This window comes from Anguilla rostrata, chromosome 12 (genome assembly GCF_018555375.3).
Source record: "Anguilla rostrata isolate EN2019 chromosome 12, ASM1855537v3, whole genome shotgun sequence".
Lineage (NCBI taxonomy): Eukaryota > Metazoa > Chordata > Actinopteri > Anguilliformes > Anguillidae > Anguilla > Anguilla rostrata.
In genome coordinates, this window is record NC_057944.1 from 233,059 (window position 1) to 246,118 (window position 13,060).

General features: G+C 41.6%; 1 protein-coding gene across 5 annotated transcripts in view; it reads right to left on the minus strand.

The window, feature by feature from the left end:
* fnta (farnesyltransferase, CAAX box, subunit alpha) overlaps nt 1-13,060 on the minus strand; it is a 73,938-nt gene that overhangs the window by 54,592 nt on the left and 6,286 nt on the right. For all 5 annotated transcript variants that reach the window (XM_064302813.1, XM_064302814.1, XM_064302810.1 and 2 more), the window contains exons 3-4: nt 11,786-11,900; nt 364-468 (exon numbers count right to left, since the gene is read on the minus strand). In XM_064302813.1, the coding sequence (XP_064158883.1) occupies nt 364-468; nt 11,786-11,900 (220 nt within the window). The remainder of the gene's footprint in view (nt 1-363; nt 469-11,785; nt 11,901-13,060) is intronic.

Below are 13,060 nucleotides of genomic sequence, written 5' to 3' on the forward strand. Positions count from 1 at the left end.
ATGAATTCAGCGATTTAATTGATAATTGATATCTTTGATTATAAAAACCTTTTCCAAATGAATAATTAAATTTATAAAATAATTTCCAAATGAATTCTAATTGATATTTTTCTATGTTGAATAAGTGAGGTGTTTTATTGTGTTTGGTATTCGGAGTGCCGGATGTCATACGAGTGTGTTAATCTGATACACCTGGGATATGCACGAAATCAAAGGGTTGCACATGTTTCACAAATCCCACATTTGTGTTTCACAGGAAGTTTTATAATGAACAAAGAACATTTCGTGAGAATTTAAGAAAACTTTTGCGAGTAAGACCCAATGTGTGCCAGCAAAATAAATAGAAAATGAGCATATGGTTACCAGACTTGGTAGTTTTTGGGTTGGTCCTCAATGATGGTGGTAATATAACGCATCTCCTCTCTCAAATCTTTTTCCAAGGCCTGTAGTAACACTCGACGGTAGTGCCTGCAGGAACAGATGTAGAGAAAGGTATAATCACTCAAAACAATCACAGGCCCCTAACTTGAACAACTATCCCAGAGTATATGGCTACAAGGTTTTTCAACTAAACACACCAGTCCCTCTTTCACATTAGAAATCTAGCATTCATAAATGTTCTCACTGAATCTGCCTGTTCTGTCTTTACAATAAACTTCTTTATCCAACATTAATACCTACCAGGGCTTGACATTAACACCCGAAGTTAAGTCAGTTTGAGGTGATACCACATGATACAACTCCCATAAGCACTAGGTGCACACTGTGTGCTCATCCCATTGGTCCATCCACTTCACCCTCTCACATAGTGCCTCCTCAGTCAAGCTGAGCGTATCTTTAATAAGAAGGTGCATCGCTACCAGATTTGTATCTGCTGCCGGATTTGCACCACACATGAGCGCATGCGTATGCTGCCGATCTGTCTCCAGCCAGATCCGTACCATGCAGACACAGTCACAATTTATGAGAGTAACCCCCGAACACACAGCAAGAAATTGATGGGTCGCTAAAGCGTAGTCAGCTGAGGGAGCGGCATGAATTTTTCAACGTGTTCTCGTTGTAGTCTCGTGCAGCTACTGAGTTTTGATGAAGAGAAATAATGTCACACAATGCAATGTATCAAATACACATTTACCATATAGCCTATCCTTTAAGTTTCTAGAGTGATACTGATAATGATAATTTTGCCATCTTGTTAGCTAGCAAGTGATACACATCTCTCTCACTAGCTATCTAGCAATCTCTATATATATTTCTCTCATTAGCTAGATATAGAGAAATTAGTCACATTGACACCAAAACATGTTGAGTTTTATACACCGCTAGAGAGCTGGCAATAGCTAGCTAACAAGCTATCAATCTCCCCAACTCTCACTAGCTAGCTAGTTAGCTTATAATCATGTTGTAAAATGTAATGTTATTTGCAGACGAGGCCAAATGTTTACATAAACCTCACAACTCTGCACATTTCATGTTATCACACATTTCTTTTGGCAAATCAATTAGGGCATCTACTTTGTTCACATCAGAGGTCATTTTAAAACAATTAAATAAATAAAAATTTATTTCAGCTTTAATTCACTATATCAGAATTCCAGTGGGTCAAAATTTTACACACACAAAGTTGACTGTCTCTTTAAACAGTCTGGATGATTCCAGAAATTGATGTAATGCATTTTCAGAAGCTTATGATCATGATCAGCGCTGTGCATGGAGGAAAAAAGGTGAAGCTTTTAATCCGAAGAACACCATCCCAACTGTGAAGCATGGGGGTGGCAGCATCATGTTATGGGGGTGTTTTGCTGGAAAAAGGACTGGTGCACTTCAGAAAATAGATGTAAGCGTTAATTAGTAGTGTAATGGTTTTTGTGAAGCATGCAACAGTGATGACGTGAGAGTTGGAACATTGCCAAAACGTGGTGGACAGTTGAAAATTGTTTTCATATCATCCCATCCCCAGACAAGAAAACATACGCGAGTACAGAGTATAGAAATACATACAATAGTTAATTATTACACATTTAGGTATTTACCGCTTTGTGTGACAACATTCTTGCATTCTTTTTTAATCTGATAGCAATGTTTCATCTTAAACCTTCATTTATATGCTTTATAATGGACAAAAAGCATTTTATTCATTTTTTGGGAGGTACAATACAAATGTCAGCTACAAAAGGCAATGAAAGTTGATGAATACCATGTCCTCTACCTATAAGATAAATCATAAATCTGTATTAAAGGCCCCCACGCATGAAATATGGACTTTTGTGTTTATGTGTTGACCAATGTGTTTATGATTAAATTGTTTACTAGAGCACAAAATTGTTTACAAGAGCACAAAGTTCTTCATAGATCTAGCCTCCTAATTTTGCTCTCAAAGTGCACCAGATTGATGCATTTAACTTTAAAACGTACTAAATTTCCTTCCGAGGGAGCATGCCCCCGGACCCCCGTAGAGTGTCCGAGGTCCACCCACCATAGTCTCACTAAATCCTGTGGGAAACACTGATGCAGGGTTTCATTGATATGAGGTGTTTGTCCCATTTTGCAAAGTCTTGTTCAGTGAGCACACCCCACACTTCACTGCCATATAATGAAATTGGTTGTATGACTGATTGGAATATTTTTTGCCAAATTTTGATTGGCAGTATAATTTGGGTATTTCTCTTTATGGCATAGAATGCCCTGCGTGCTTTCTCCTTCAGTTCATTTACTGCCAAAGTTAAAGCTTCCTGTTGAGCCTATTTTCAGGCCTAAATAAGTCTAACTGTTAGTGTTTCCTACTGTTTTATTTGCTAATGTGAATCTGTATTTGTTTCCCTGAGATCTGGATCTTCTTTGAAAAGTCATAATTGTGGTTTTAGTCATATTCACTGTCAGGGCCCAGGCTTGACAGTGTTTCTCTACCAGGTTCAGGCTCTGCTGCAGTGCATGCTGTGGGTGACAGCAGAACCAGGTCATCTGCATAGAGAAGGAATTTGATTTCTTTATCATGAAGGGTGAGTCCAGGTGCTGCAGATTGTTCCAACATAGTCACCAATTCATTGAAATAAATGTTGAACAGAGTTGGACTCAAGCTGCAGGCCTGCCTCACTACCAACCCCTGGGTGAAGAATTCTGTTCTTTTGTGTCCAATTTTAACTCCGCATTTGTTTATGGTGTACATTGATTTGATTATATCATAGATTTTACCCTCTACACCACTTTGGATAAGTGTGTAGAAGAAACCATTGCGCCAAATTGAATCAAAGGCCTTCTTGAAATCTATAAAACAGGCAAAATTTTGTTTTTATTTTTGTTGGCGTGTTTTTCTACTTGTGTGTAGGGCATAAATATAATCAGTTGTACGTGTTTAGGAAAAAACCCAATTTGACTTTTACTCAAGACATTGTGCTCAAATAAGGAAGTCTAAAAGTCATGTGTTTATTATGCTACATAGAACCTTCCCCAGATTACTGCTTACACAAATGCATCAGTAGTTATTGGGGTCTAATTTGTCTCCACTTTTAAATACAGGGGTAATTAATCCTTGATTCCAGATGTCAGGGAAATGACCTACGCTCAGAACCAAATTGAATAGCTTTAAAATTGCCTTTTGTAGTTTTTGGTTGCTGTATTTTAGCATTTCATTTAAAATGCCATCTAGCCGGCTGGCTTTTTCAGATTAGAGAACACGAAGTTTGTCAATCAATTCCTGCTCAGTGATTGGGGTGCCCAACAGATTATGATTGTTTTTAATGCTTAATTCAAGTTTGTTTATTTTTTTGCAGATCTCTTTTTTCCTAAATTATTTTGATGCGATATACTTTTATATAGGTTTTCAAAATCATCTTTCCATATGTTACCATTTTGGATGGCCAATTCCTCTTATTTTGTTTGGTTTAATTTTTTCCAGTTTCTCCAAAATCTGTTAGAATTGATGGACTCCTCAATTACTGTCAGTTGTGCCCTTTTGTGTTGTTGTTTTTGGTTCTTAGGTTTTGCTTATAGTATTTTAGTGCCTTAAAGTAACTCAGGCGTAAATCCTGGTTTTGTTGATCTCTGTGTTTCTGATTAGATAAGTTTTTTTTTCCTGATTTCTTTGCAGTCTTTGTCAAACCATGTTTCAGCTTTGATCTTTTTTGGGGAATTTGATTTTTTCTTTAAATGAGATTAAAGCTACCTTTTCATATATGTTATTTACATTGTTGACTGCCAGATTTAGTCCTTCTTTATTCTGAGGGAATGTAGTAACCAGAAAGGTATCCAATAGTGTTTGAATTTCGTGATTATTGATTGCTTTCTGGTATTCCTCTGTGCTGTTTGGCTCCCATCTGTATGATTGGTTGATGTTGTACAGCTTACTGGGATGGATGTGGGTGCTGGTGTTAGGTTCTGTCCTTTTGAGATAGACTGTGATTTAGCTGGGGTCGGACACAGGGGTTAGTGGCTTGACAGTAAATGCTCTTAGAATGGATCTAGGTCTGTGACCACATAATCTACTGTACTTCCCAAAGAGTAACCTCATATCCTAGCATTGACAATATATAGACCCATGTCATGATAGAGCTGCAGTAGATGTCTGCCGTTTTGATTCATATCGTGGTCGGAGTTATTTCTGGTAAGTTTGTTACATTATTTAGTAAATTTGGTCCAAATACGTCCTTGTTCCCATCCTTACTGATAAAGTCAGGCTGTGTGCCTGTCCGGGCATTTAGGTCCCCACAGATCAGCACATTCCCCTGGGCCTGGAAATGGCTGATTTCACTGTGGAGGTTGGGGAACGTGTCCTCCTCGTAATAAGGAGATTCCGAGGGTGGGAAATAGATTGCACATAAGTGCAGGTCATTTTTTGATGCGATTAATTTTTAATTTATTTTAAGCCAAATATGTGATTCCATTTTTTAAATTTCTGTGATGTAGTTTTTGAGCTCTGATTAAACCAAATTCCACCAGAATCTCTTCATGATTGGTTGGGGCTTTTTTAATTGAGGGGACAATTGTTTCTTTGTATCCTGGGGGACAGAGAGTATCTACATCGACTCTACACCAAGATTCCTGAATGATGATCATGCCAATATTTTTTAACATTTTCTTGGAATTCCTTTTCACACCAAAAACTGGGGAGTTCAGGCCCTGGATGTTCCACATGCTGACAGAAAATGATTTCAGCATTTTTGGCACTAAAGGATCTTATTTGTTTTAAATAAGACAAACAGTGTTGGAATATATAAAAGTATGGAGATGATAGTACAAGTTATACTAATATTACTATTTTAACATAGTACAATATGAGTATGTTACATCCCTCCGCTTCAGGTGGGGGTGCTGGCCGTTTGGAGGCCTGTGTTTTTTATTGTTTCAGGTAGTTGACAGCACCTGTGGCAGTGCCCATTTTAAGAATCTTGGAGTCAGCTTCTCAGAAAGGGGCTTTTTCTCCTCACCTTTGGACCTCGGCCGTGTCCTGATTCCACCATTATGTTTTGCAGTTATCTTGTTATTTCGTATGGTTGTGTAAAATAAAGTTATAGGTTATTTTTGGGAAACCTTGCTTGAGAACAACCGTAACTTAAATGGGGACTCGTCCGGGATATTTTGGATCCTTTTGGTTTGTGGCTTTGTGTAGTCACATTGTCCTTTGGCGTCTGCTTGGTTACTTGGTTTGACACGTGGAATGCGTGTTAGCCCACTGAGTGCGTGGCTTTATGTTAGTAAGGCTTGCATTTGTGCCCTTTCTGGATGGCACACTGTGCACAGACACTGATAGCCGCACCTTTTTTGTCAGAGGGGGACAAATAAGTAACTTGACCTTCTTCGCAAATGAGTGGGCTTTTCTCTCTCTTCCCCATGCTGGCAGCTGATGACAGTGAGTTGGCACTCAAGTCGTGTGTTTGCCATTTGGAACCCCGGGCGGGTCCAAGGGACTTGTCACTTGATTGTTTTCCCTTTTTTGTTTTTGGTGGCTAATATGAGTGGGGGTACGCTTCGGGGCACTGAGGTCGACTGGTCAATTGGTCTGCTGATAGTGCTCACGAGTTTAGTGTTCAAAGTCGCCCCGAGCGCAGAAAACCACTGAAGACTAGCTTAGTTTATTGGGTTAGATAGGATCGGGGAAGCCAAAATAGAGGTAATGGGTAGCGCTCACTGATTGGTTCTCTAATCACTGTGGATTTGTATCACCTGTTTCGTCCAGCTGGGCCGATCGAGCTGGGGAAAAGAGAGACTCTTTTGTTTGACTTGCTTATACGGTTTTTTGATAGCGCTGTTCAGTCTGATAACTGGGTCCCATGTCAGATAATTGTCAGCTCATCCTCCTGCACGGTGTTTTGCTTACATGCGTTCGGCCACGTTAGACTGGTTTAGCCCAGACGGTCTTTCGATTTGTGAACTTCCCGTCTATTGCTTTCTTGTGTCACATTGTGGAGTATACCATTGTGCAGTTTTTGGTCTCTGAACATTAAGTCTCTGTCCTTGTCCGTTTCGTGTTAGCCTGGTAGTGTTAACGATGGCTTCGGTCATAAACGATTTTATTGCGGAACCCTTTTAAAGATCAGCTGTTAAAGATCGCAAAACATTATTTAATTGAAATTCCTAGCAAGCGATATATAGAGAATGTTAAAATCATGCCCCTAGACTTCCCTGCGGCGGCGACGACGTGCTCAGTCTTCCCTGCGGCGTGCCTGCGCAGACTTCCCTGCGGCGTGCCTGCGCAGACTTCCCTGCGGCATAATGCCAGACTTCCCTGTGGCGTGCCTGCGCAGACCTCCTTGGCGTGCCTGCGCAGACTGCCCTGAGGGATGCATGCCCAGACTTCCCTGCGGCGTGCCTGCGCAGACTTCCCTGCAGCGACGACGTGCGCAGACTTCCCTGCGGCGTGCCTGCGCAGACTTCCCTGCGGCGTGCCTGCGCAGACTTCCCTGCGGCGTGCGTGCGCAGACTTCCCTGCGGCGTGCGTGCGCAGACTTCCCTGCGGCGTGCCTGCGCAGACTTCCCTGCGGCGTGCCTGCGCAGACTTCCCTGCGGCGTGCCTGCGCAGACTTCCCTGCGGCGTGCCTGCGCAGACTTCCCTGTGGCGTGCCTGCGCAGACTTCCCTGTGGCGTGCATGCGCAGACTTCCCTGTGGCATGCCTGCGCAGACTTCCCTGTGGCATGCCTGCGCAGACTTCCCTGCAGCGTGCGTGTGCAGACTTCCCTGAGACATGCCTGCGCAGACCTCCCTGCAGCGTGCGTGCGCAGACTTCCCTGTGGCGGTGACGATGTGCGCAGACTTCCCTGAGGCGTGCGTGCGAGCGCAGACTTCCCTGTGGCAGCTACGTTGTGCATACATCCAACATACCTGACAAAATAGCAACCGCAAATCCACGTTTCGGTGCCTGAATTAGAGTCGTTTCTGCGATAGCAGAGATGAATTTGCTTCTCTTTTCTTTAGCTTTTGGCAGTCTGTAAAAAGATAGCTCCGATTTCTTGTTGAATGTCCATGGACCACTGGTTCTTTAGTAAGCTTTAAGGATCACTGTCGAGTCCAACTGCGTTTAATTTAAGCAGATAACAGTTTGTTTTACTCCTGGTTTTGCAGTTTCCTATACTAAAGGCAGCCATGTGGCAGCATGTTTTGCCACTCAGTCCCAACTGTGGGGGCGTAATCCGGTGGGAAAGTGACGTCAATTCATACCCTCTATTAGGTGGGGTGGATAGGCTCCAGACGGTCCTGGTTGGCTGGGCTGGTGCTGCTGATTCTGTGGGTGGGGTTGGCGAGCCGCATTGGAACTTGGAGGGGTGTGCTGGCCTCTAGATAGTTCTGTGATGTGGGGTCCAGTTCGATGGATGCTGGATGGATCCCTGTTGTTCCAGGGACTGCTGATGGAGGGTCTGCCCAAAGCCGTGTCCTTTAGGGGTTTGGCGAAGATGCTGACTGACTGTTTGTGCAGGTGAACGTGGTCATGGAGGTTGTGGGTTCCGAGGGCTGGATGGTGAGCCAGATGGACATTCTCGTGAAATATCAATGCTTGCCTTTTGTACGGTGAGGAGATGAAAGTCCTTCCGGGGCAGAAGGGTGTATATGATTATTTTTCTTTTTGGGAAGGCCTCTGTTGCCCTCTCTGCCACTCTCCTGATGGATCCAGCCACCCTCTCCTGCTGTGCACTCAGGTCATTGGTCCCTGTGTGGATTATAATGTGGCTGGGGCTGCCAAACTGTGATTAGGAGAGTATCTTCAGAGCCTCTCTTGTTGTGTAGCACCAGACTTCTGACACTGTTCTGCCAGGAAATAGCTGCTCCTCACTTATAAATTTCCCATTTGTATCTATTAATATAACAATCTCTGTGTTGGTTGATGTTGCTTTGGCTGTGCCCTATTTGTTCTCTGTTTCTGTAGCTTGGATTGTTGCCTGAGGGGTGCGTGGGTCAGGAGAGGTTGGAACACTGCTAGCTGATGTGCACTTGCCTGCGCTGGTGGTTGTGTCTGTGCCTGCCGGAGACTGTGTTGCTGGGGTGGGGGGGGTTGGTTGTGGATGGGGGATTCTCAGTCTGGGCCGCTTGGTTGTCTGTGTGAGTGGTGTTAGAGATGGTAAAGGACTGAAGCTGCTCCACCACGCCTTGTACAGTCCTATCAAGGTGCTGCAGCTCCACCCTGACTGTGGACAGCTCCCTTTCTACAGTCTCTTTGTTCTGTAGCAGTGCCCTCACCTCCTCCTTCAGCTCCCTCACCTCCCTCTGCGTTGCTGTGAGCTCCCTGCTCACCTGGTGGAGCTGCTCTTTAAGGAGCTCTGTGTTCTTGCTGGCAGTGAGTTCTTGCCAGCTCCTTCAGCTCGACCAGCTCCACCTCCTGCAGGGAAAGGCTCTCCCTCATCAGGGCCATGGTGCTGTGGAGCAGCTGTGGGCTGGGTCCTCTGGGTCCTCTGGGCTGGGCTCATCTTCCGCAGGGGCAGGGGGTTTTTGTGCCGGGTTTCTGGGGATGGGGCCGATTTTAGTTTTCAGGTTGTGCTTAGGTGATCTGCTGTGACTTAATCGCCTCTGTTTTGCTTTTTCTGTGTGTGCTCTCTTTGCTATGGTCGTAAAGTCATTTGCAAATGAGTTGAGAGCCTTTTAACTCCCCTGAATGAATATGGTTCCACTGTGATATATATTTATAGTTAATTTAGGATTCTTTTTCCTCATCTTTAAAAACGTGCCTTCCCTTGCAAATGCCTCTCAGAAAAGTGAATTTAATATACTGCTTAAAAGCATTATGCCAGACATCTGTGTGTTGTGTGTAAAACAGCAGGTCTGAGATGACATTCCTGTCTTCATACAGAATATGATCTGCAGCCTTTTTCTCAGGGCAGCTTCTCAGTGCTTTGTCTTTGTACTTCTTTCTGGCCTGTTCGGTGGTCAGTGTCTCCGGATATACAATTTCAAAGGGATGAGGGAGGGGTAGTGTTGCTGCAGTGGCCATTCTCTCAAACTGTTACATTCTTTTTTTTAATTCTTTAATTTTTTTTTTTTTAAACTGCCACTGGTAGCCCAACTGCCAATTTTAGAGGCTAATACCTGGCTACACTATAAGCTATTAGCAGCTAACAAGCCTAATGGTTTATGTTCTCTGTAAAAATTATATTAAATTATATGAAATATATTTTTCAAAATACTGGACTGGGAGGCTTACCCACATCTTATATCCTCTTTTCTTTGGATTAAGATTCTTCTCTTTTTGGTTTCTTTTCTTGGTTTGACTTTATCTTCCCTTAGCTGGCTGTACAGTCTCAACGGTTTCCTATAATTTTGTCTCAAATTGTCATTAGGTTTTGTTTTGGATTTGTTCTTGACCAGTTTTTTTAACCAATTTTGCTGTATATTCCAAATGTTCATCTGTTTTAAAACAAATTCCCTTCATGTTCAGGAGCTCATTGTAAGCATGATCTCTCTCTCTCTCTCTCTCTAATTCAAATTCAAATGCTTGATTGGCATGACATATTTAAAAATACATATTGCCAAAGCGTAGTGATAACAAGAATCAACCATAGTAAGAATATATATTTAAAATAAAAATAATAATAAAAATAACAAAACAAGCAGCAACAACAGCATAAATGACAGTAACATAACATTTATTATCTATTAAATTTACTAATAAATACTATTACTCTACTATAATATGTCTATATTATTCTATGCTCTATTAATGCTCTATTAAAAAAGTATTATTTTCTCAATAAAATTATTATATATACATATACATACACATGTACAAATAAATATATGTATATTTATATTCACACACACACACACATAAACCTGTATATATACACACACGTTTGTTAGATGTTTACCCACTGTCCCTCAGGCTGTGACAGGCAAAAATGTATCTACCTGCGAGTGAGGCTGTCGGTCCTTCTCCTAATAGGACTCGCAGCTTTTGATCATTTGTTAGGGAGGAAAATTTGTTTTGGAATTTTACATTTTGGACCTTATTAAAATGTGTTTTCCTTATCTGTGAATGTTTTTCACAATATAGCAGGAAGTGCATCTCTGTCTCTACCTCTCCTGTCTGCAGTGACCACATATATGTTGTTCTTTGGGTAGCCATGTTTTTTGTGCCTTCCTTTTTCAATTGCTAAGGTGTGGTCACTGAGCCTGTACTTGGTCAGAAATGACAGAGAAGAGAGACTGTGCCAATTCTCCATTTAGGGCCAAGTAACAATATTAGTTTGATTTGTGTTTTGGTGTTATTATTCCAATGTTCCCAAAAGGCATATTTTGTTTGTTTAATTATTTGGTTTACTCAAATTTCTGGTTGTAAAGCAGTGCTGGTATGAGTTTGGTCAGTGTTTGGTTTTAGTCGTGACCAGCTGACAGAGGACTATTTTTGGGTTTCAGATCATGGGTTTTCAGTGCTTGAAATTGCATTGTGTCTTGGGGACTTGATTTTAGGTGCATCCAAAATTCAAGTGCTCTTTTTTAAATGTTAATAATGTTGGGGACAACAGAATGGACTACAACTCCCAGTAAGGGAAACCCCTCTGTCTATGTCACTGGTGACGTAATCAGTGTCACCTCTTGTTTTGGTGACATAATCGTTTCCGCCCCTTTATCGTAATTTCAAATGGACAATAGAAAATACAGTAAGTACCGGAAGTACCATAAAACCTTCGGATGAGCCGTGGTTCGTTCTCTCTCGCCTGCTGCTAAAGGTTAATCATGCTTAGTCAAAGGGTTAATTATATACCTTATGAGTAGAACCATTTTCGGGAATGATACGACGAAGGTTAAGGGGGGTGGAAGGCTCGGGGGCTTCTAAGGCAATACGTTTGTTGGCTTATGCTGATGATGCAACCATGTTGGTGAGGGATAGGGAGGATGTGCAGGTGTAGGAGGATAGCCTCGGTGTCTATGAGGGTGCCTCCAAAGCAAGGGAACTGGGGGAAAAGTGAGGTGTTAGAAAGTGGGTCATGGAGGGAGGGAATCCCTATCTCGGCTGCTGGTTGGGCTTGCAGTGGGGCCAGACAGGTTAAAGTACTGGGAGTTTATCTGGGAACAGGGGCTTTAATGGCCAGGAATTGGGAAGGAGTCACAGCCAAAAAGTGAGCCAAAAAAGTTAATGCCAAGCCCTGATACCAACACTAAACAGTGCATTCTAATAATAAGTTTAGAAAATAAACCAAACAAATTAAGAGAAAAAGACATTGGTCGGTCATGAAAAGACTCCAAAAGATGACACAGTAGTTTAACTGAAAATAATCAATAAAACAGATTGTGTGTGATGCAACTTACAACTATGTTATTATTACTGTTATAAATACTATTATAAAGACCACAGCACTCCCTTACCATACAGTGTAATTGGCAGCATTGAGTTCGATTGCTTCAGCTGTCAGTGTGAATGCCCTGTCACTTTTTTCATCTTTCTTCAGCAGTGCTCGGAAATAGTCATACACATCAGTGACTGTTGGGGGATATAAAAACAGAAAAGAATGAGAGGTTCTCATGTTGTTAAATTCACTAAATGTAACCATATAATTGTGAAGCATTGTAGTGCCCCTCCTCTCAATGGAATCAGTGTCAAGTACAGATCCTTCCTGACTAATGTGGTTATCCCTTATGTTCCATTTACATTTTCGCACCTGTGAAACAGCGAGCCTGGGTAAAATAGACCCAGGACATTATTTAAAGTAGTATCGTTTAAGGTCAAATGTCTTTATTTCAATTTCAAACAATATAAACAGTATATATTAACCATTTTAAGGAGTAAAATCCCAAATACACTCTATGAACAAAAGTATCTGGACATCCCTTGGTCTGACAGTTTTTCATCATTTTGGCAAGGCCCCTTAGTTCCAGTGAAGGCAAATATTAATGCTACAGCATACAATCACATTCTAGACGATTCTGTGCTGACCAACAGTTTGCGGAAGGCCCATTCCTGTTTCAGTATGCCAAATCCCCTGGGCACATAGTGAGGTTTTGACAAGAATGGTGTGAAAAAACTTAACTGGCCTGCACAGAGCCCAGACTTCAACCCCATCCAAGCTCCTTTGGTAAATTGGAAAGTTAACTGCAAGCCAGGCCTAATTGCCCAATTAGGTGCTCAACCTCACTCTTTTGGCTGAATGAAAACAAATCCCGGCAGAAATGCTCCAACATCTAGTATAAAGCCTTCCCAGAAGAGTGGATGCTGTTAAAGCAGCAAAGGATTGACTAAATCCATATTAATGCCCATAATTTTGGATGAGATGTTGGCTATCAGGTGTCCGCATACTTTCGGCCATGTAGTGTACGTAATTAGAATGTTCTAAACTGAACATTCTAATGCAGATGTAACAATTGCTACTAGCAATAAAAAATCAAAATGACTTATCATTTTGAAAAAACATTCCAAAAAACCTTTGCCACTTACGTCTGTTAGATCACATTTAATATTGAAAGTATAATTCAATTATGCCAAAGATGTGATTTATATCAAAAATCCACTTTGGAAGACATGGGGGCATAAATCATGTTTATCTATGAAACAAGGTTTTCATGCAGAACATTGATATTTATCCTTTTGAACTGACATTTAATGTCAATTATTTGTCATTTTTATCTTATTATAGTAAAAAAAAA